General features: G+C 36.8%; 1 protein-coding gene across 1 annotated transcript in view; it reads left to right on the forward strand.

Moving 5' to 3' along the window:
• Nucleotides 1-22,461, forward strand: part of ADGRV1 (adhesion G protein-coupled receptor V1) — a 778,411-nt gene that overhangs the window by 257,132 nt on the left and 498,818 nt on the right. The window contains exons 73-77 of the mRNA XM_001366741.4: nt 4,831-4,966; nt 7,790-8,871; nt 13,523-13,640; nt 16,147-16,318; nt 19,233-19,475. Coding sequence (XP_001366778.3) covers nt 4,831-4,966; nt 7,790-8,871; nt 13,523-13,640; nt 16,147-16,318; nt 19,233-19,475 — 1,751 coding nt within the window. The remainder of the gene's footprint in view (nt 1-4,830; nt 4,967-7,789; nt 8,872-13,522; nt 13,641-16,146; nt 16,319-19,232; nt 19,476-22,461) is intronic.

A 22,461-nucleotide genomic window follows, 5' to 3' on the forward strand; every position in this document is an offset into this window, starting at 1 on the left:
CAGGTTACATTCTGATGTGATATTAGATAATCTATTGGGGGTTAGATTGCCTAGACTAATAATGAACTTTTATAAGAGGACTGTCCAGAAGCATATTTGTTTTGACATTTATAGTAGAACGGTCACAATAGAAAATCTATTTATCAAGGTGCTTCATTCTCAAATGGTGGATTCTTAATATCTTAACTATTTACAGTAATGAAAGAAGCAATAGAGCTCCCAAAAGCAGCAATTCACAAATCAACTGGTAGTAGAATAGGAAGTGGCTTCAGAAGCAGGGTAAAAGGACATCCTCATTGTGACCTCTAGTTGTTCTATCCCTTCCTGTATTCCCACTGCTCTGACCTCCCTTCCTTCTCTTCTTAGTTTCTCCTATAATTAACTGCCTACCACCCTAGCATCCCTAACCCTTCTTATCATTCCACCAATTATATCCTTCCCATCCTCAAGCCTGATTACCTTCACCATTTGCTTTCCCAATACTGCTACTTCCAAACTGGCAAACATTGCTTTAGGAAGCAGTGACCTTGATGACTGTCCACATTCACACTCATTGATCTCAACCAGGCTTTCACTGTCTCATAAAAAATCTGTATGTTCTTTTTCCATCACATGTCTATCTATTTATTAATTTATTTAATGTGCATTTATAATATCTCTCTCCCACTTCTCCCTCATTGTATAGTTTTTTTTAAAGAAAGAAAACAAAGCCTTCATAACAAATATACATAGTTCAGAAAAATAAATTCCCACATTGGCCATGTCCCAAAATTTGCATCTCTGAACTCAACCCTTTCATCTCTTTATAATAGTATTATATTACATTCATTTGTCATTCTTTCTTCTTCTTGATATTCAGTCATGTCTGACTCTTCGTGACCTCATGGACCATAGTACTCCAGGGCTTTCTATCTCTCAAAGCTTGTTCAAATTCATTGTTTTCATGACACTAACTATCTATCTCATCCTCTGCCATTCCTTTCTTCTTTTGCCTTCATTCTTTCCCAATATCTGGGTCACTTCTAATGAGTTCTGTCTTTTCATTATGTGGCCAAAGTATTTAAGCTTCAGCTTCAGTCTTTGACTTTCCAGTGAATAGTGTAAATTAATATCTTTAAGTATTGAGTGATTTGATTTCCTTACTATCCAAGGGACTCTTGAAAGTCTTCTCTAGCACCACAAATCCAAAACATCATTTCAATGGAGCTCAGCTTTCCTTATAGTCCACATCTCACAACCATACATTGCTACTGGAAAAACCTTAGCTTTGACTATATCGACCTTTATCAGCAAGGTGATATCTCTGCTTTTTAGTATGCTGTCCATATTTGCCATAACTTTCCTTCCAAGGAGCAAGTTGACCCTTCCAACAACTTGAAGTTAGGTGCAATTATTATTCCCATTTGATAGATGATGAAAATGAAGGAAACAGAAGTTAAGTGACACGTCCAGGGTCATCACAGCTGGTAGGTGTCTGAAGCCACATTTGAACATTGGTTTTTCTAACTTCAGGCCCAGTGCTCTATGCATCATCTTTTGTCCACTTCTTCCTCTTGGATGCTCTCCCTTCCCACTCCCTGATAATGTTTAGTTCTCCTTCAACCTGTCTAACCATCCCTAAACTCTTTATCTTAAATCTTGTCACTCAACTTCCTCCTGGACATGTCTATTTGAATGTCAGCATCTCAAACACCGCCCATTCAAAGTGAAGCTCTTTATTCTTCTCTCCCCTCCTGACCCTGATCCTCTTGCTTAATAGGTGTTTGGTTCAAGTCATAGAAGCATCAGGATGGCAAGAAAATCAGGTGTTAATAAAAATGGCCCTTTTGTTGAATGGTGATAAGCTCACATTACAGCAATGCAGGAAGCCTGTGAAATAACAGCCAGTAGGGAAATCTGGCTAAATGGATCCAGAGGAAGTTTTCAAACAGCCATAGTCCCTTTAATATGCAACTTAAAGAGTTATGAAGTCTCTGGGCAATTTTAGATAAGGACCTTCATCTGGCCAGGCAGGTTCAAGTCATGGTAAATTCCTGGCTCAGTGGGTGTTGACAATTCCGCTGTCTAGGGTCAGGCTACTGCCATTATTATTAAAGAGACCCTTTTCTTCACCCTGTCTTTCTATATAAAAATCTTCAAATTCACTGTTTCCTATTTACCCTAAACCTGCCTTTTCCAAACTTCTCTTTATCTTTTTATATCTCTATATCTTGCTCTCAAGGGACAGAGGGGTCTACAGTGGTAGTCACTCAGAATAATGACCATTATATCCCCTGAACCCCACTTTGAGAAGGGGCTTCTCCTCCCTTTCCCCCCTCTCCATACTGAAAGTCCAAGCTTCCCTTGGGCTCAAAATTTCCCCCATTTGATCTTTTTTTAAAACACTATTCAGGCTCATGATCTTATAATCATATTTGATTACCCCTAGCCTCCACTCCCAGAATTTAGTTATTCAGGTCCCAAATCTGGATGATTTCTCCAAGTATTTGTAGTTAAACTAGATAAAATCTTCCCTATTTACACTACCACCATCCCAGTTCAAGACCCTACCACCTCTTGCTTTGATTATCTTAACAGCCTCCTCATTAATAGACAAGACTCCTATATCTCTAACTCCAATCAATACCAATTAGGAGGCTGTTAAGAGCTCCTGCACCAGACTATATTGATTTTCTTTATATGCATCTTCCTATTCTTAAATATGAGATTGTAATTGTCAAAATCACTACCACTTTATTAATAGGCACACTTGATAAAAAATGAATTAACCTAACCTTCTTCCTCAGACCTTCTTTACCAATAAATAGTCTCAGAAGCCTTATCCTGTAGATCTCTAAGCACATTGCTATTGTTGGCCTCCCTGAGAACATCCAATTCTCCTCCCTTTCCTGGGGTTCTGAATGGGGAGAGGAGCATAGCCAGGAACTACTCTCACTGAAAGCACCATTTTCCACTTACCAACCCACAGAAGGGCTTCCCTCTGAGAGTAGTCATCCTTCCCTGAGTGATTCACCTCTGTCTACATCTCTACGAATAACGAGACTTTAGGGATATGCAAGGAGATTCTAAAAAAAGATACTCTACTTTTACTTGTAAAGGTGAGGCAAAATTATATTTGGATTTTAATTCATTATAGATTGTTTCGGTTTTTCATTGAGCATGTATGGGGAGATATACATATATAGTTATATTATTTTTTAAAAAATGTTCCTCTTTTTAATCTCCTTGTTTGCTCTCCTGTGGCCATCTATTTGAATGTTTGTATCATTCCCCACTAGCATTCACATACACTGGTTTCTTCATGTGATTAGAAACTCTGCAGCAAGAATTCTTAAACTGGGGTCTATGAATTTGTTTTTTAAATATTTGGATAACTGCATTTCAAGATAATTGACTTACTTGGCAATTCAGTGTATTTTATTTTATGTATTCAAAAGCATTATTCTAGGAAGAATATTGGATGGCATCCATGATACACAAAACATTAGAATTCCTTCCATACAGGCAGTGGTAAGCTAGAATTGGCTCCAGTTAAGGGCCCTTAAAGCTGATTGTTAAATTTCCAGTGTGGACAGGGAAAATACTTCAAATTGGGGCTTGATTTTATGTTTTATTGATCTCTAAAGTTAAAAAACTTATGGAGAAAATGTTAATATGTCCTATGTCCTTGTGTGTGTGTGAGGGGTTTGGGGGGGTTGTGATTGTTATACATTTACCAGCATATCCTTGTCTATAGGTCAGGATTGTTTCTGTTATTCTACATCATCTGGTATTCCAAAATACAGAGTTCTACCACATTTTTTTCCCCATCAACAATATTCAGTCCATTTTTCTCCCTTTTCAGAGAAAGTGTTGTAGGGGACTTGAGGTAAACCCCTGGGGTTCAGGAAGGGTACCTTTTGCAAGGATGCAAGACTCCAAAACTTAGCTTAAAAATGAAAAGAGAATTTTATTAATTTAGAAGGTAATGTTGAATATGGCCAGGAGGACAGCATAGGTGGAAGACTGCTTCCCAGGTGGAACAGAATAGATGGAAAGCTGTTCCCCAATGATGTCAATTCTGGGGTCTTTATAGTCTTTACATCAGTGAAGATGCATCTTGACTCTGTGCCATGGTGAAGATGTGACTCTAAAGTGGTATTCACTGAGGCATGGGCAGGGGGGAGGTTTGCCTGAAGACATAGGGGGTGACCATCATAGTTTAGCGGACAGATCAATGGCTGAGATACAACTTGATGATATTAAGGAAGTATATCTCTCTGTCTATCTAAAGCACGATCTAAGGAGAATAATCTCAGGGTCTTTAAAGGAGTTATCAGATGTTTGGGGTTAGGAGTCACAAGGATAGCAGGGAGCAAAGGAATTTCCCTGCTTATAGTTGCCTGAGACACTTCTATAGTTTTGGGGGTACAATGCCCATGCCAAAAGGATATTTAAAAGAGTAAATATCATACTTTTATTTTTTGCCAAGTGAAAGGCTCTGAAGAAATCCTTTGACAGATATATCATTTCATCTATAGTTATTCTTTCTTATTATAGTAAATTCTTATCTATGTCTTTTGTCTGCCCTTGTTGTCTGCAAATCCTCTATGTTTCTTCCACATGGACCAGAGGGACTTCTTACTGGTTTGTTTTTGGCCTTTTGAATTTGGGGCATACCAGAGTATCAGTTTGGCTATCAATTTGCTGCCCTTATTTCCTCTTGTATGACTGGCCCATCTCCTTTCTCAATTTTACATATTTTTACATATTTTCACAGTGTTAATAAGAATTGAACATGCACTTAAAACCTGATTATCTATATCTCTTCTCTTCCATACTCCTTTCTAGGCACTCTTACCTTTTCTCATCATGAGCAAAGTAAAGAAGTTTTATTATCAACTCTTCCTAGACCAGGTCGACCGGAGGCATTTATTATTCATTTATCAACAGTTCAGAGCAGTGCACCTGGAGGAGCTCGACTGAGGTATATGTAATTAAGACACAATTAAGCAATTTTAAAGGCTCATTATATATGGATATGAGGAATTAAAAAAATCTGGTGACAGATATTTAATCTGAATCTATTTTTTTTTCAAAATGGAATCAGTTAGGGGATAGATTTCCTTGATTTGGAAGCATGGCTCTTTTAATATAGGCAGAAGTAATGTGTTCTAAAGATGGCATGTGACCCAAGTCTCTATAGCATGTGGCCAAGTTGTCTCTTCCACACTGTCCTCTCGATTACTTGTGAAGGTCACAATCCACTTGTTCTATACTTGGTACCATGTCCTAATGCGTTGACACATGATCAGAGGCAGCACTGTCCTGCTCCTTCTCCAGCAAGAAATTATCCTGGAGGCACACTTTCCTCCCCCATCTACAATTGAGCAGAAGCTCAATGTTACCAACTTGACGTGCCACTTTTGAATGCTTTCCAATTGATAAAAAAAGAAGTTGAAGACTGAAATACCAGATTCGATTTTAAAACATGCGAATCCAGCTGGTTTTTAGTTATATTTTTAAAATAAAGTCTCTCTATATGAATGCTACCTCCATGAAAGTCCTCCTCTGATACTTCATTGTAACCTGTTTTATTCCTCTAATAAGCAAATTGTCTGAAATGACTATTAGTTAGTTGTTTACAGTTTCTACCAAGCTGAAGTGTCTGCTTGCCCTGGAAGTAAAAGCTGTATTTGCTGTTTGATGATCAGCTTAAGTTTAGGATGGCAAGAATAGGTGTTTTTGTTTGTTTGTGGTTATACTTACTCCTTCAAGATGGTCTAAGAAAGCCTAATAATGGGTTGCCCCTACAGGAGCATGAAATCATATTTCTTTTGAAGTGTAGTATGGCTAATGTGGGGAAACTAGTTCATTTACAAATAAGTAACAACCACTTTGAAAGAGGCCTAAGAGAACTCTAAGCAGGAAGTTATCTCTTCTTGATATTAAGCATAATCAAAGGAACATTGAAACCCATTTAAAAGGAGTTGTGACAGATTCAGAGACTTTGGCTACATGACTTCTACAAATCAGAAAGACAAGGAAACCCAGACAGGTTAATACTCACTGTCAATAGGCCTAATCATTTTTAATGACACTAAGTGTTTCTATGAATTTGGGCAAGGATAATTTAGTGTTCTTTCTGACTCTAAAGCCTATCTATGATCCCATGACTCTGAATATGAACCTTTTCACAGTGTTTACTTAAAGACCATACCTTATACATAGTGTTATGTAAGTGCTACACATTACAAAGTAAAAATATACAAGGGCTCATTCTTTCTGGGATCTGTGAAGGTGCTAAATTTTTTTTTTTGGGGGGGGAAGGAATTTGATCAAAAGCCAGTGCGCAGTTTATTAAATGCAAAACACTTAGTTTATTATTAGGAAATCCAGATAGGATATAGGAAGGAGGAAAGTGAAAGTAATCTTATAATAGATTATAACTATACCCAAGATCCCAATCCTTACTAAAATTTTCTAGAAAACCCTACATCTATCCATCTCAGAGGGCAGTATCTTCTGCTAGGCCAAAAGTCAAATATATCCACTAACTACCTATCTACCCAAGTTATCAATGACTAATAAGGCTGATAAGGCCTTAAATTCCATTTCTCGTCTCAGAGAGAGTGAGTCACACACTCCTCTCCTCAGGAGACCAAGAGATGAAAAGCCCTTTCCAACTGTCTGCAACTTACAAACCACCCTTAGTCACACCCTTCTAACTGTCACCCACTGCCAAATGGCACAACAGGGGTTCTCTAACTGCCAAACTACACAGCAGGGGATCTCTTAATGAAAAAAATTATTGCTCCTTTTCCTCTTAAATATAAAAAAGGAAAAATTAATAAAAGTTCTCTTAACAGATTTTAGTAGAAAGCCACAGTTACCAAGATTGTGTCATCACTATGTCTTAGGGCATTCACATTATTTAATATTTCATTTTGAAAATGCATCATATTTTGATGAAAAACTATAAAAATCATGAAAGTCAATATAAGTTTTAAAAAATAAGATTGACCCTGATTGCCTTCCTTTTTTCATCCCAGGAAGTGATAATGGGCTGAAGCAAATAAAGTAAATGTATTGGGTATTTTTGTGGTTGATTCATTTTCAGTCATGTCCAACTCTTTGGGACTCCTCTTTGGGTTTTCTTCTCAAAGATACTACAATGGTTTGCTGTTTTCTTCTCTAGCTCATTTTACAGACAAGGAAACTGAGGCTAACAGTATTAAATAATTTGCCTAGTGTCCCATAGCTATTGTCAATGACCATATTTGGTCTCTGGTCTTCCTGATTCCAGGTCAAGCCCTCCTTCCACTGGATTTCCAAGCTTGCATGTTTGACACCAGGCCTATTCATAGATGGTGGAGAAATGGAGAGCATAGGGCTCCATATTTAACTGTAACGTACAGTTATGGCCTTCTGGACATAGAATCCAAAATAACAAGGAAGACATAATACTATATGTTTTATTAGACATTTTGTCTATTTACATTAAGTGTTCTCAAAAGGCATACATAATTGCAGCCTTCTTATTAGTTATTGTATCAATTATCCTTTCAACTAAGGCCTGCTTGTCATCCATCCCAACCATGCATGTTATGGCAGACCAATGCATCCCTTTCATCCTAGCACATTAAGGACATTGGCCTCATCCACTGGTATGCAGGGTTTTTGCCACCCCGAGGAGATCATGTCAATGTTAAGAAACAAATACATGAAATGTTCATCTTTTCAGAAGAACTGTTACTTCTTGCCAACTAATCTAGTCTTTCGTGGTGGTGATGATGTTATTCCTTTTCAGGTCAGGATTTACTGTGGCTGAAATCGAGCCAATGGGAATCTTTCAGTTTTCCATGATCTCAAGAGATGTCATAATATCAGAAGATGCACAAAGAGTCAGATTGAATGTACAGAGATTGTTTGGTTTCCATGGCGACTTGACTAAAGTGACCTATCAGACTACAGCAGGAAGTGCAAAACCCCTGGAAGATTTTGGGCCTGTTCAGAATGGAGAATTACTATTTAAAAAATTACAGACAGATATTGATTTTGAAATCACTATCGTGGATGATCAACTTCCTGAGATGACAAAAGTTTTTTATGTCAATCTTACTTCTGTAGAAATGAAAGGTTGGCAGCAGTTGGATGCTCATTGGAAACCACGATTAAATCCAGAATTCAGTGTTGCAGTTATTACAATATTAGACAATGATGGCATAAGTGTGATGGATGCTGCTCTCCCTCTAACAACTCCTGCTTTCCCTAAGGCTACGGAGGCTGTTGTTGCATCTCACACAGTTGTCACTCCCCCTGAAGCCCCCAAGACTACTGCCATTCCCCAGACAACTGAAATGGTGACTTTTGTTCCTGAAGCAACTGGTATTGTCCTTCTCACAAATGGAGCTATTGTGCCTGAGAAACCTGAAGTGGTCACTGTCACTGATGTTTCCATGAAAGGAATATTTAGTCTTGGGCCACCCATCATTTATGTTGAAGAAGATATGAAGGAAAATATACTTACTACTGTGGAAATTTTGGTCCGAAGGACGAGTGGATTCAATGGTAATGTCAGTATAGCTGTTAAAACCTTTGGGGGAATAAGTGCTCAGAGAGAAACTGGTGAATTCCCTTTTCAAGATGCCTATGGAATTTCTAACCTTACATGGGCCAATGAAGGAGAAGATTTTATAGAACAGTCTTTCATTCTTACATTTCTGGATGGAGAAAGAGAAAATAAAATATATGTTCAAATCTTGGATGATGATGAGCCAGAAGGACAAGAATTCTTTTATGTTTTTCTCACCAACCCTCAGGGTGGAGCTCAGATTATAAAAGGAAGGGATGACACTGGATTTGCAGCTTTTGCAACCATCATTATTAAAGGTATTTTTGTCATTGTTTAATAGGTGTTGATGAAAAAAATGACCTACTATGGTACAGAATATGGTACAAGAAAATCTACTTTAAGCTCCCTTTGAGGGAAACCCATTTGACAATTTTCACCTATAATATGAATGCTATGACATTGTAAGTATAGCTCCAGGGGAATATTTAATTTGTATAGTGATCCCAGAGCCATTCACATACTCTATGACCATGATGGCAAACCTATGGCACATGTGTCAAAAAGGGCACACAGAGCCTCTCTCTGGGCATGCCTGCTGTCATTGGCCAGAGTTCATTACCAGAAACCCAGAGGGACTGGGGCAGAGCTGCTCCCCTCCCCCTCTCCATGCACCCAGGGATATTCCTCACTTCCCCCACCCCTCTGCCCAGCAGCCAATGGGAGCACTTCCTACCCTCTCTGGGGTAAGAGAGGGACCAGGGGTGAAGTAGGAGGTGGGCCATAGCACTTGGTCTAGGGCAGGGTATGGTGGGGGTGGGGTGGGCCTGGCATTCTATCTCTAAAAGGTTTGCCATCATTGATTGAATAATAGATTTGGATAAAATCTTATATTATTTGTCTACCTCCTTCCTTCTAGATGGACTTAAACAGTCCTAAGTAATCTATCTTGTTTTAACTGATTTCTCCTTTCTTTTCCTACTTGACACTCTCCAAAGAGAATCAGTTAGGACAAACTTTCTCAACAACCCATTCTAAAGTTAACAGTTATTAGTTACTGTGATAATAATTTCATAAATCCTTGTGGGATTCAAATGAACATAAAATCATATAGGAGATTGCTTCATCAAATGTATATTATTTACAATATAATTGTTGGATTTATGAAGCATCTTTTATGTTCAATACACTGCAGTAGTGTTAGGAATGCAAAGATCTAATAAAATTCCTCCTTTAATTCAAAGAGCTTGCAGTGGACAATGGAGGATGAGAAAAACCCTTAGATAACTATAAATATACTTTGAATTGATAACCTCAATGTTCTCTCAGTCCTTTAAGACCATATCAGTTACAGAAAAGTTACAATTCTACTTTTACAGAGTTGATTTTTTTTCATGGTAAGATCTCTATACCATAAAAATCATAGGTATAGATCCAAAATGATATGATATGATATTGACCATACATATAAAAATATAAACACATACATATACGCATCTATAAAAAAACACATACTCTAGTGTCTGGGAGCATAGTAAGGTAGCTCATAGAGAGTTGGATTGTTGTCAAAAAGACATGTTTAAGTTTGACATCTTACCTATACTAGCTATGTGATCTTAGGCAAGTCATTTAACCTCTTGGGCGGCTCTGGCTCTAAACAACTATCTAATAAAATGTAAAACTGCATTAGTTGAGGAAGTTTCTCTGGGTTTCCTATACCAATAAAACCAAGGATCCTATCACCTCAAAATATTTAATCTAGCAATATGGAGATACATTGGTTTAACAAATAGGTTCTCAGGAAAAAAATATGCATGCCCATTAATCTAATCTGTACTGAATCTTTCTTCTTTCTTTCTTTCTTTCTTCTTTCTTTCTTTCTTTCTTTCTTTCTTTCTTTCTTTCTTTCTTCTTTCTTTCTTTCTTTCTTTCTTTCTTTCTTTCTTTCTTTCTTTCTTTCTTTCTTTCTTCCTTCCTTCCTTCCTTCTTCCTTCCTTCCTTCCTTCCTTCCTTCCTTCCTTCCTTCCCTTCCTTCCTTCCTTCCTTCCTTCCTTCCTTCCTTCCTTCCTTCCTTCCTTCCCTTCCTTCCTTCTTCCTTCCTTCCTTCCTTCCTTCCTTCCTTCCTTCCTTCCTTTCTTTCTTTCTTTCTTTCTTTCTTTCCTTTCTTTCTTTCTTTCTTTCTTTCTTTCTTTCTTTCTTTCTTTCTTTCTTTCTTTCTTTCTTTCTTTCTTTCTTTTCTTCTTCCTTCCTTCCTTCTTCCTTCCTTCCTTCCTTTCTTCCTTTCTTTTTCTTTCTTTCTTTCTTTTTCTTTCTTGCCAGACCCTGCCCTCAAGGAGTTTACAGTCTAATAGAGGAGACAACATGCAAACAAAATACATATAAAATAAGCTATATATAGGATAAATATTAAATAAAGGAGGGAAGGCACTGGAATTAAGAGGAGTAGGGAACGTTTTCCTGTAGAAGGTGATATTTTAGTAGGGACTTAAAGGAAGACAAAAGAAGTCAGTAGTCTGAAGTTCCAGCCACAGGGAGCAACTAGAGAAGTCCTGGTGCCAAGGGCTAGTGTCTTATTTGTGGAACAGCCAAGAAGCCAGTGCTACTGGATTAAAGAGTATGTGTTAGGGAGTAAGATGTAAAAAAAAACTGAAAGATAGGAGGGGGCTAGGTTATTAAAAAAAACTTTGAATGTCAAACAGCATTCTATATTTTCTCCTGGAGGCAATAGAAAGTCATTAGAGTTTATTGAGTAGGGCGACTGACATGGTTGGACTTACACCTTATGAAAATCACTTTAGTGACTGAATATAGGCTGGATTGGAGTGGAGAGGGAGGCAACCTCACCAAGGCTATTGCCTATTGGTGTCAGTGTTGGAAGGAGAGAAGGGGCCATATTCAAGAGAAGTTGCAAAAGGGAAATCAGTATGCTGTGGCAAACAGCTTGGCTATGGGGAGTGAGAGATAATGAGGAATTCAGAAGAGGGCCAAACAATGGGAGGGAGAGAGATCATTGATAGGGAAGACTAGGGATGTGTCTTTGTTTATGGAAAAGCTAGTGATTGAGGTAGTTCTTAAAAAGGCAAGATGGCAGCAGGGTGAGATGTGGGGAGACAGGATCTCAGGCATTCAAGTGAAATATATGCAGTAATGTTTGTCTATTGATACTGGGAAAGGAAAAAGATCAAGTTAATTGTGAGCAACCCTAGTTCTGGTTAGCAAAAAGAGTGTAGGAAGGAGAATAGTTTAAAATTAGGATAGAAATATTGTTTTAAGAATTGTGTATGTCCACCTTCAGAGAAAGAACTGATAAATTGAAATAAATAAGACAGTTTTATATATAATTTTTTTCTTTTTGTCAAATGATGGGTTCTCTAATAGGATAGGGAGGGAGAGAGTTTTCTCAGTATTTTAATGTAACAAAAAATCCAAATAAATTTGAATTTAAAAAGTAAAGTTAAGCTTGAAAGGTAGAATGAATCTAGTCTATGGAGGGTTTTGAATACCAGGTAAACAGTTTGGTTTTTTATGCTGCAGAGGGTGAAGAACCATCGACAGTTTTTTAAGTGTGAGTGATGTGGTCAGACTTGGGCTTTTAGGAAGGTCATTTTGGCAGTGTTGCAAAAGCTGGATTGCAGAAGAATAAGAATGGACTTAGAGAGAACTATTGGAGGATGTTACAACAGTCCAGAAGAGTCTTAATGAGGGCTTATTCTAGAGAAGCTGGACCTGGAGTCATGAAGACTTGAATTAAAATCTGGCTCCGGACACAAACTACCTGTGTGATGCTGGGGCAAATCACTGAATCTTCTTTGCCTCAGTTTTTTCATCTGTAAAATGAGCTGGAGAAGGAAATTGCCAACCCCAAATGGAGTCCCAAAGAGTTAGAAATAACAGAACAACACAACAATATAGGATAGAATTGAAGGAAATGGAGAAGAGTGGGAAGGAAGAGATGTTGATGAGGTAGAATCAACAAGACTTGCAAACTTTGGATGGAGTAGGGTATGTAACAAGAATCAAAGATGACCCTGAAGTTTGAAACGGTGGTGATTGAGATAATATTTGTATTTTTAGGAGAAATAGAGATGCTGAGATGAATAAGAATTTAAGTGGGGAATGCACATGTTGAATTTGAGGTGATGGCAGGGTACACAGAGAATGTGCTCAGAATAGAGCTAAGGACTAGAGACAAAGATATGACATTATGTACATAGAGATGCTAATGGAAAAAGTGAGGATAAAGAATTTTTTTAACAACTATTATTGCCTTCTCTTTTCCCTCTTGACTCTTGGCTTAAATAATATAATTTTGTGGAAGTTTTCCCAGGAGATTGGTAGAATCCCTTAGAGCCATTGTGTTCTCCAGAAATAGCTTTTCAGAACCCACAGTCATATGTCATGATCTTATATATCAAGAGATTACTTTTCTGAACTTAAGTGCTACATACATTTATTATGCTGCACTTACCCTTACAGAACTTATTTTTTAATTGATCATTCATATAGTTTATCACTGTCGTCTTTAGTTCAAATTCTCTTGTATAAAATCTTCACCATATTCTATACCCAGTAGGCTTATTGTCAGTTAGAAACCTAAACTAAATATATTATTTGTGTTAAAGAATAAAATGAGTTATAATTGGCCTACAAGTTAATATATGTGCCATTTGTTATGCCAGTCTGCCATATCTATGCAATTAGAAATTGCCAAAAGGCTCACTCACAGGATGAGGAGAAAGCAAAATCACATCTATCTCTATGTGATCCCTTCATCCATGATCTCCTAGATTTAAATTCTAAATGGAGCCCTTTGGGTATGCTGCTTTGAGTAATGAATTAGATGAGCTCAAGGTCCCCTCCAAACTGTGGTTTATATCACTGATTTCATTACCTGTGTTGAACAAATGAGTGACAGATTGACAATTTCCCTGAAATCACATAAATGATTACAATGCATATTTTACCTTGCAGGCAGTGATGTTCAGAATGGTATTGTAGGATTCACTGAGGATTCACAGAGTGGACTGGATCTGGATGGAGACTCTGCTAAAAGAAATGTCTACCTGACTGTCACTAGGCAACCAAACAGGTGCAGACAAGGAGGATGTGACATGTTGCTTCTCTGTTCAGGCTCCAATGTTTTTTTGATTCAATATGTTTCTGATTCAAATGGAGGAGGCAGAAGTGAATATTAGCAGGAGAGATTGCCATGTCATTTCATAATGTCCCCATCATTCTGCTGTTTTATATGCCATTTAGCTTCATTGATTTACTTTATCTTTTATGTAGGAATAAATTGGTCAGTAACTTGATAGAACCAGGCAAAGCCAAGATCTAATTTGTTTCTTTTCTGTAAGAAATAAACCTTTCTTTGTTATTTTGGTGTACTTAACATTCTATGCTTTTTGTCAACAATGTGTTTGAAAAATTCCACATCTCCTTTATTATTACAGTCCTCATACCATAGCTTTCTTTTTGTTATTGTTCAGACACTTTTGGTCATGTACCACTCTTTGTGACCTCTTGGCAAAGATACTGGAATGATTCGCCATTTCCTTTTCTAGCTCATTTTGCAGATGAGGAAACTGAGGCAAAGATGGGGTAAGTGACTTTCCCAGGGTCACACAGCTAGGATCTGAGGCTGTTTGAACTCAGGTTTTCATGACTTCAGGCCCAGTACTCTAGCCACTGAGCTACCTAGCTGCCCTTTGTCTTAGTATATTTCATATGAAAACAGATTCATAAAATGTTGCTATTTTTCAAAGGAAAATGAGGTATACAATATGGACTTTCATGTGAGTTTTTTCTGATGAGTATTACAGTTTGAATTTTAATTGCTGTCAATGGATTCATTTTTACCTGATTCCATGAATGGAATAGAATTCTAGAATATCAGAATTACTAAGGATGTCTCATGTCAAGTCGTCCAATTCATAGTTGATAGGGGATTCCAATATAGCAGAGGTCTCGAATAGTAACCCCACATCACATGTGGCCCACAGCACTCCTGTGTTCAGCCCAAACCCAAGGCAAAATGTAATTGGGAAATATTTAGCACAATAAATAAAAATACAATAAACAGAAGTAATAGATATTTTAAAACTAGATAAGTACAGTTTATCATCACTGCAACATCACAAACATACTTAACCATTGCTTACTGTTTGTTAGTAATGCTTACTTAATTTATTTTCTACTGAGATAGCCCCTTCCTCTTTTGGATAGTTCTAATAATTAGGGCAATAGATATACCCAATAGATAGGGCAGCTAATTAGTGCAGTGAATAGCATGCTGAACCTGGAGTTTGGAAGACATGAGTTCAAATGCAGCTTTAGACATGTATTAGCTGTGAGATCCTGAGCAATTTTTTTATTTTACCCTTCTTGCTTTAGTTTCCACATCTGTAAAATGAGCCAGAGAAGGAAATGGCAAATCACTTCATTATTTTTGCCAAGAAAGCTCCCCAAATATCATAGAGTCAGACATGATTGAAAAATAACTAAACAACAAAATAGTTACATCCCTGTATAAAGCTGAATGTTACATCTCCATATCAAGTTGAAATTAATCCCTCAGCAACTTCTACCCATTACTCTTTCTTCTGCTCTCTTAAGACCCAGGAAACCATCTGTCCTTTATATAGCAGACCATTATTATCTCAGTATATGGTGAACATTTCCCTTTCTTAGCCTTCTCATCTCTAGTCTGAGCATTAGACCCTGAGCTCTGTGAGAACGGGGAGCACAATTTTTTCCCTTTTTCTTTTTCCTTTTGAATCCTCAGTGCTTAGCACAGTACCTACAACAGTACAGGTACACGATAAATTCTAGTTGACCAACTGAATATCCTCATTTTGTTCAGCCTACCCCAGCCCAGTGTATTTCCCAATCATTACATCATTATGGTTGTCCTCTTCTAAGCAAGCAATAGCTTGTCTATGCCCTTTCTCAAATACATTGCCCAGAACTGAATACAGTAAGTAATATATTATTTAAGTAGCTATTTTGATTTTCTTTTGAATGCACTTCTGTGTATCTGAATTTTACTTCCAGCTCTGTATTTCACTAGCATTATGATCTTGAGCACACACTTTATCTCTGGGTTTTATCTTTCTCATGTAGAAAATGATTGCATTGAAATAGATAATCTTGAAGGTAACTTCTATACTAAGAAAAAGTCACAGTGTAGCAGAAAAAGCACTGGAAGGGGTTAAATTAAGAAAAAACAAACAAACCTTTGTCCTATAGTCCCAGTTCTCCTGTTTGCTAACAATAAGACCCTATACAAATCATCTCATGTCCCAAAGTCTCAGTTTCCTTGTCTAAAATGGGGATAACTAGCCTATTTTTTCACAAGGTCATGAAGATCATGAGGAGACAAAGTATGTCAAAGAAGGATGGAAATTGTGTAAATTGTAATGACATATACTGGCATAATTGGTAATTATCATTTGGTGTTTTCAGGTTTTATGATGTTACTCAAATGAGCAATAAATATGTTTTGTATGTTTTGATAAAGAAAATGGAATATGATCAGACATGGTGATTCTGGACTTTGATTTAATGTAACTTAAACAGTTTGACTTTGTCCGCAGGGCTTTCGAAGATGTCAAGATCTTTTGGCGAGCCACATTTAACAAAACAGCTGTTGTACTTGAGAGAGCTGGAGTAGACTTACGTGAAATGCTGTTGTCTGTCTCAGGGACCACGACTTGTGTGGCAGGCCAGATGAAGTGCCTAATCTCCATTGAGCTCCAGCCTAATAAGGTAAGAACAAAATCAAATATAGAGTTCCATTAATCATGCTCCTTTAGAAAACGAGATCAGATCATTTTGTTTGAAACAAACATGCTCAATCAACGAGCATTTATGAAGTACTTTCTATATTAAAGGGGCTGGGCATGTAAAGACAAAATTCAATGAATCCTCAAGGATCCTGCCTTATATAGAGGGAGACAAGATGTAGACAAAGAAACCCCCACAAAATTTATGCGTGATATAGTTTGAGGGGCAAGGAAGTAGCAACTGAAAAAATCACCAAAGTCCTCAAGTAGAAGTAGAATTTGAATGGAGCCATAAAAGAAACGAGGAAGGTTAAAAGTTGGCATTTTAAGATGTGAGGAGAGATTCATTCCTGCCAGGGAGGACAGCATGTGCAGTCACAGGGAAGGGAGATGAAATGTGAGCGGGAAGCCTCAAGACATCCAATTTTCCTGGCCCTTCCTTTTAAGATTACACATAAAGTGGTGTAATAATGATGACTCTGGACATGTTGGTTGGAGCCAGATTATGAAAGGCTTTAAATACCAAACAAAGCAGGTTATATTGTATTTGGGGAAGAAAAGGAATGGGCATTTATATAATGCCAACTATATGCCAGCCACTGTGCTAAACACCTTTAAAATAAAAAAAAAAATACATACATTATCTCATTTGATTCTCACTACAGCCCTGGGCCATATAATTTCTAAGCTTCTGAGGTCTGATTTGTACTTAGGTCTTCCTGACTCCAGGTTTAGCTCTCTCTCTGCTGTGCCCCTAGCTATGCCCTAGAGATAATAGCCATTGAATCTTATTGTAGATAGGGTTATGAGATCCATGTTCCGTGCACAGTAATAGAGCCTAAATGATTTTGCTTTTCTGGAAAACTTCAGATGGAGAATTTGTCATATTTTTTGTTAAGTATATTTAAGTTAAACTTTTCCTTTATCTATTACTAGATATTTTTTAGACCTGTCTTCCAGCCTTAGGCTAGTTGTCAGAGGGAAGATGATCCCCAGAGTTACCTCAGGCAAAAATTCTCTTGGTTCTTTTCCCCCAAACCCCTCCCTGACTACAGGAGATTTTTTATTTGTACTGTTTCTTATCCATTTATCATAAGTCTGAAATTTCCCCTTATCCAATACCTCAAAAGCTATTAGAGGAAAAGTTTATATTTTAATACCAAAAAAGGAAGAAATATTTCAGTCTCTTTTCCAGTATTTTTTTCTTTGCTTCTGGTTTTCTCTGCACCCAGAAACAAAAATTTAAACTGTATAAACTATATATAATCAGCCAGTAGTGACTGAAGTTTAACCAGAAAAGGGAAATGCTAGAAACTACATAATACGCCTGCCCTTCAGGAAGTGTTTCAGTCACATTTAGGAGTTGAGAGAGAGTAGAGTTAGGTAGTTGTGCTTCCCAGTCACAATTAATTTTTATTTTATACCCATAACAGTTTGTAAGACTGGAAGATTTCTCCTTTTTCTAATCCTAATTATGTTGCCACTCAGTGGTACATTGTTTTCTTCTAAGAGTTCTTTACCTAGATTATAACATCTTTGAAGTGAGATTTATGAGTGATGTAAAGGAACTGTATAATCATCTTTACAATGAGGAACATTTATCCTATAGAACAAAGGCACAAGATTCTATATGGGAGGCAGAAATCCTTATTTAAACAAAGGGGGAGTACCCATGTATCTGGAAGACCCATGGATGTCACTTAATAATACTCTCCTTTCCCAGTGCTTCTGTCTTATCTACAAGGGGAATTGAGATTTTCAGGAACCAGGCAATTGAATCGCAAGTATGAAATAAAAACTAATGAGTACTGCATAATATTTACTTAGGCATCTCTGACTGGACTGTAGATTAACATTTACCTACCCAGTGGCTGAGAAGAAGCAGTCTTTTTGATGAGACTGGAGAATTTTTTGTTAGTTTGCAGGATAGGTGAGATGTTTAGAAGCCCATGAACAGTAACAGAAACACATGGAGTATTCAAAGAGCATCCAAGGTTTCCTTTTTGCTATCTTCTTTGCCAAGAGAAACAAACAATGGCTGGCACATCATAAATTCTTTTAATAAATGCTTGTTGACTTCACTTGGGGTTGCTATTAGGTAACACTGTCATTCCAGTACAATGTTTCTGCCACAAGGTCTATATAGTCTCTTCTTGACTCATAAAAAGCTTATAGTATAGATCTCATCCCACAAGGTAAACATATTTTGGGGATTACTGATAATACTTGATGCTTGTGTTATATAATGCAGAACTATGATATCTAGTGAATGATTAGACAATAGAAGATGTCTTTGGAGAAATTGTTACTTTTGGGGGGTAAATCAATGGACCCAACAATACCACTAAGATTTGGGATCAAGTGATAATATGCAATCATAAAGTAGGAAATGAGTGAATACTCTATTATGAGTTTTAATCTAATCAGCCATTAGAAAATAACCTTCACAAAATGATTAGAAGGAAAATATAATAATAGATCGATAAATTCTCATCAGGACACTAAATCTTCTAGGTCCAGAAGTTGGTAAGTAAAATGATGCTACTTACTGATATGATTTTACTTCTAAGGAGAATTCTAAGAGAAAAATAAATGTATTTTTGATAGAGGAGTGGAAAGCATGTAGAAATGCAAGCACATCAAAGAAAAACCAGCTATCTCTGTGACTGGTGCTCTCCTTATTCCAGGACCTAAAGAGTCATTATGTAGTCATTTATTGGAATAAATTAAAAAAGTGACACTTCTGGATAATAGCTAGAAATAACATGGTCACTTAATAATTGATGATAATATGTAAAGCTACCAACCATATTGTTCTAATTTGTTAGGACTGCATTTATGGGATAAAGAAAAATGAAATAATAATAATAAAAGATACTTTTTTTCCTTCCTGGCAGAAATCTCAGTTTGAAATGGATTTTTTTGTGGAGCTCTATGAAACAAGCATAGGAGCAACAATAAACAGCAGTACCAGATTTGCTCAGATAAAAATACTCAAAAGTGATGGACCTTATAGCCTCGTCTATTTTTCAGTGGGGTCTCGGCTGGCAGTAGCTAATAAGAAGGCCACTTTAATCAGTTTGCAGGTGGCTCGAGATTTTAGTACAACATTAATGGTGTGTGTTAACTTCAGTACACAGGTAAGAATGTTGATATATATATGAAATTTTAAATACAACTTTAATATTTTTAATGCAGTTAGATAATAGCATATACGTTCTTTTGTTCCTGAGAGAAGTTAAAACTCTTAATTAATACTATTAATTTTTACTTTTTTATACTCTTCCTTACAATCACTTCATTTTTCATTTCTTCAATAACATGTCAACTTTTAAAATGAAGATTTGCTTTTTCCTTTTCCAGGTAGAATGTTTGTTGCAATATTTATGCATAAGTCTGTTCTTAAAATAATTAGAAAGTTTTGGTCAATGCAGAATTGGGCACTACATGATAGTTGTCAAGTATACTGAGTGCATTGTTTTTTAAAATTTGAACTAGTTATTCATTTACCAATGAAACTGTGCTTCTCTGAAATTTCTAAGCTCTAATCAGCTCTAAGGGGCAGCTAGGTTGTGCAGGGGATAAAGTACCTGATTTAGAGTTATGAAGACTTCTGTCCAAATCCAGCCTCAGACACTCATTAGCTGTGCAAGTTACTGAGCCTTGTTCACCTGTTTCTATATCTGTAAAATGAGCTAGAGAAGGAAATGGCAAACCATTCTAGAATCTTCCCCAAATCAGATCAGGAAGAGTCAGACACAACTGAAAAAACAGCTGAACAATCAGAACCTTAGTCTGGATGCCCAAGAGATGATAAGGTCCATTTTTGAGGCAAAGTGGAAGTATCCTGCTTCCTGTGGGAGGAAGTCCAATATGCTAATGTATGAGTATTATTTTCAGTCAAATTAAGTCATTGAGCATTTATATGCTTGCTTTGTGCTAGGCACTATGCTAAGTACAAAGCAAAACAAACAATCAAAAAAAATAATACAAAACTGTCTCTCCTCTTCTCCAGGAGCTCACAATCTAATGGGGGAGACAACAGGCAATCCACTTTGTACCAATAAGAATTAGAGAAGGCTTGAGTTTGGGGATGAGGAGAGTGGTATTGCCTTACTTATCCTTCCTTCAACAATCTACTCCCACAGATTCTGTTTGTAGGGAAAGGACTGGAAACAGTAGAGAAGGATAGGAAGAGATAATATTAGGGACTCTCCAGAGCTACTTGCCCATTTTCAGTAAAAGAATCAGTAGAATTTGAGGCATCAACAAATTAGAATACTGCTTCCTGTAGTGTCTTTCCCCCTTGAGCCTAATGTCTTTTTTTAGTCTGTCCTGGCTAAACATTCCTGGAGATCTTCAAGTGTACATACCACCATGACCCCACCTGGAATGCCTAAAGATGTTTAATTTATGGGAGTGACAATGTATTTCTCTGAATTTCTAGGTCTACCTTTCTATACTGTAATTAGAACTTTTGATAGTGGAGTGCCCAAGTGTGGAAACTAAGCTTTATTCCTTTCTGTCACCACATGTCCAGTTCATCCCCTTTCCCAAAAATATATTCTCAGGGTAATAATAGAAGACCAGCACAAGAAGATCTGATTCCAAGCCCTACCTTTTGCTTCTGTCCATCCTGAACAAGTCACTTTCAAGGGCTTCAGACCACTTTTTAGGATTATATATTTCAAAGAAAGTGCCCTTCTGGATTGGTAATAATAGTAGTGATATCGATAAGGGCTAACATTTAATCTAGCACTTTGAGGTTTACAAAAATCTTTACATTTATGATTTCATTTGATCCTCACAGCCACCCTATGATATAGATATTATTATTATCTCCATTTTAGTGATGAAGAAACTGAGGCACCCTGGCCTTACAGTCCTAAATTTATAAATGGAAAGCACAACAGTCCCCAGTACCATCCAGATTTAAAAACAGGACTTTCCACCAACTGTATGTCAAAGCATCATTGATTTAGAGCTGGAAGAGATGTTAGATACCATCAAGTTCAACTAAGGACAAGGAAAGTAGCCACAGAGAGCTCAAGTGATTTGCCTAGAGCCATGTAGCTAGTAAATGTGTGAGATGGAATTTAAACTCAATTATTCTTGCCTCTAAGTCCAGCCTTCAAAATATGAGAGAGTGTTTGCTTGGTCATCTTTTGGACATAATCATCACATTAATGACTTTCTTTTTGTTTATCTTTTTGTTCTCTCCTTCAGTCTGAAATATCTCATAAAATAAAAAAAAATTCCAGTGACCAGAACCAGAAGAACACTGTATGTTAAGCACAGAGTATTTTTTAATCACAGAGTATGTTAAGAATACTTATATGTCAATATGAGGCCAAATTCAGGTTTTCATCCTTAATGCCTCTAATTCTTTCTCTTTCTTTACTCCCCTCAAAAGATTAAAAAAACTGAGAATTTTTTTTATCTGTCAGGTGATGTTATGTTTATTGTATTGCACAATCTCTGATGTATGTTGCTTCTGCAACATTTACTTAAAAACATGAACATTTTTTAACTTAAAATTTTTAAAAATTATATACAGAAACAACTTTTGACAATTTTTATCTGACATTTTGTGATTTACATTCTCTCCCTCCCTTTCTTCCCCCCACTCCTCAAGGCAGTAAAAAGTCTAAAATAGGTTATACTAGTGTTGTCATGCAATATATATATATATATATATATATGTGTGTGTGTGTGTGTGTATATATACACATATATTTCCATATTCTTCAAGCTTTGAAAGAAGACACATATCACATATACAATAAAAAAAATCTCATGAAGGGAAGAAAATGAAAAATGGCATGCATTGATCTTCATTCAGACTTCTTTGGTGGAGGATAGCATTTTTCTTCATGAGTCTCTTGTGGTTATCTTGGAACCTTACATTGCTGATAAGAATTTAGACCTTTGCAGTTGATCATTGTACAATAATTCTATTACTATATACAGTGTTCTCTGCTTTTGCTCACTGGTATTTTTTTTTTAATAAAAAATGGTTCCCTTTAAAAAATACCATTACCTTAATTTTGTAATGTAAACATCTTTGAAGGTGACAGTCAGGGCATCATAATTAGAATTGCCTTATACATTTGGGAAATCCTCACC

Source organism: Monodelphis domestica, chromosome 3 (assembly GCF_027887165.1).
Source record: "Monodelphis domestica isolate mMonDom1 chromosome 3, mMonDom1.pri, whole genome shotgun sequence".
Taxonomy (NCBI): domain Eukaryota; kingdom Metazoa; phylum Chordata; class Mammalia; order Didelphimorphia; family Didelphidae; genus Monodelphis; species Monodelphis domestica.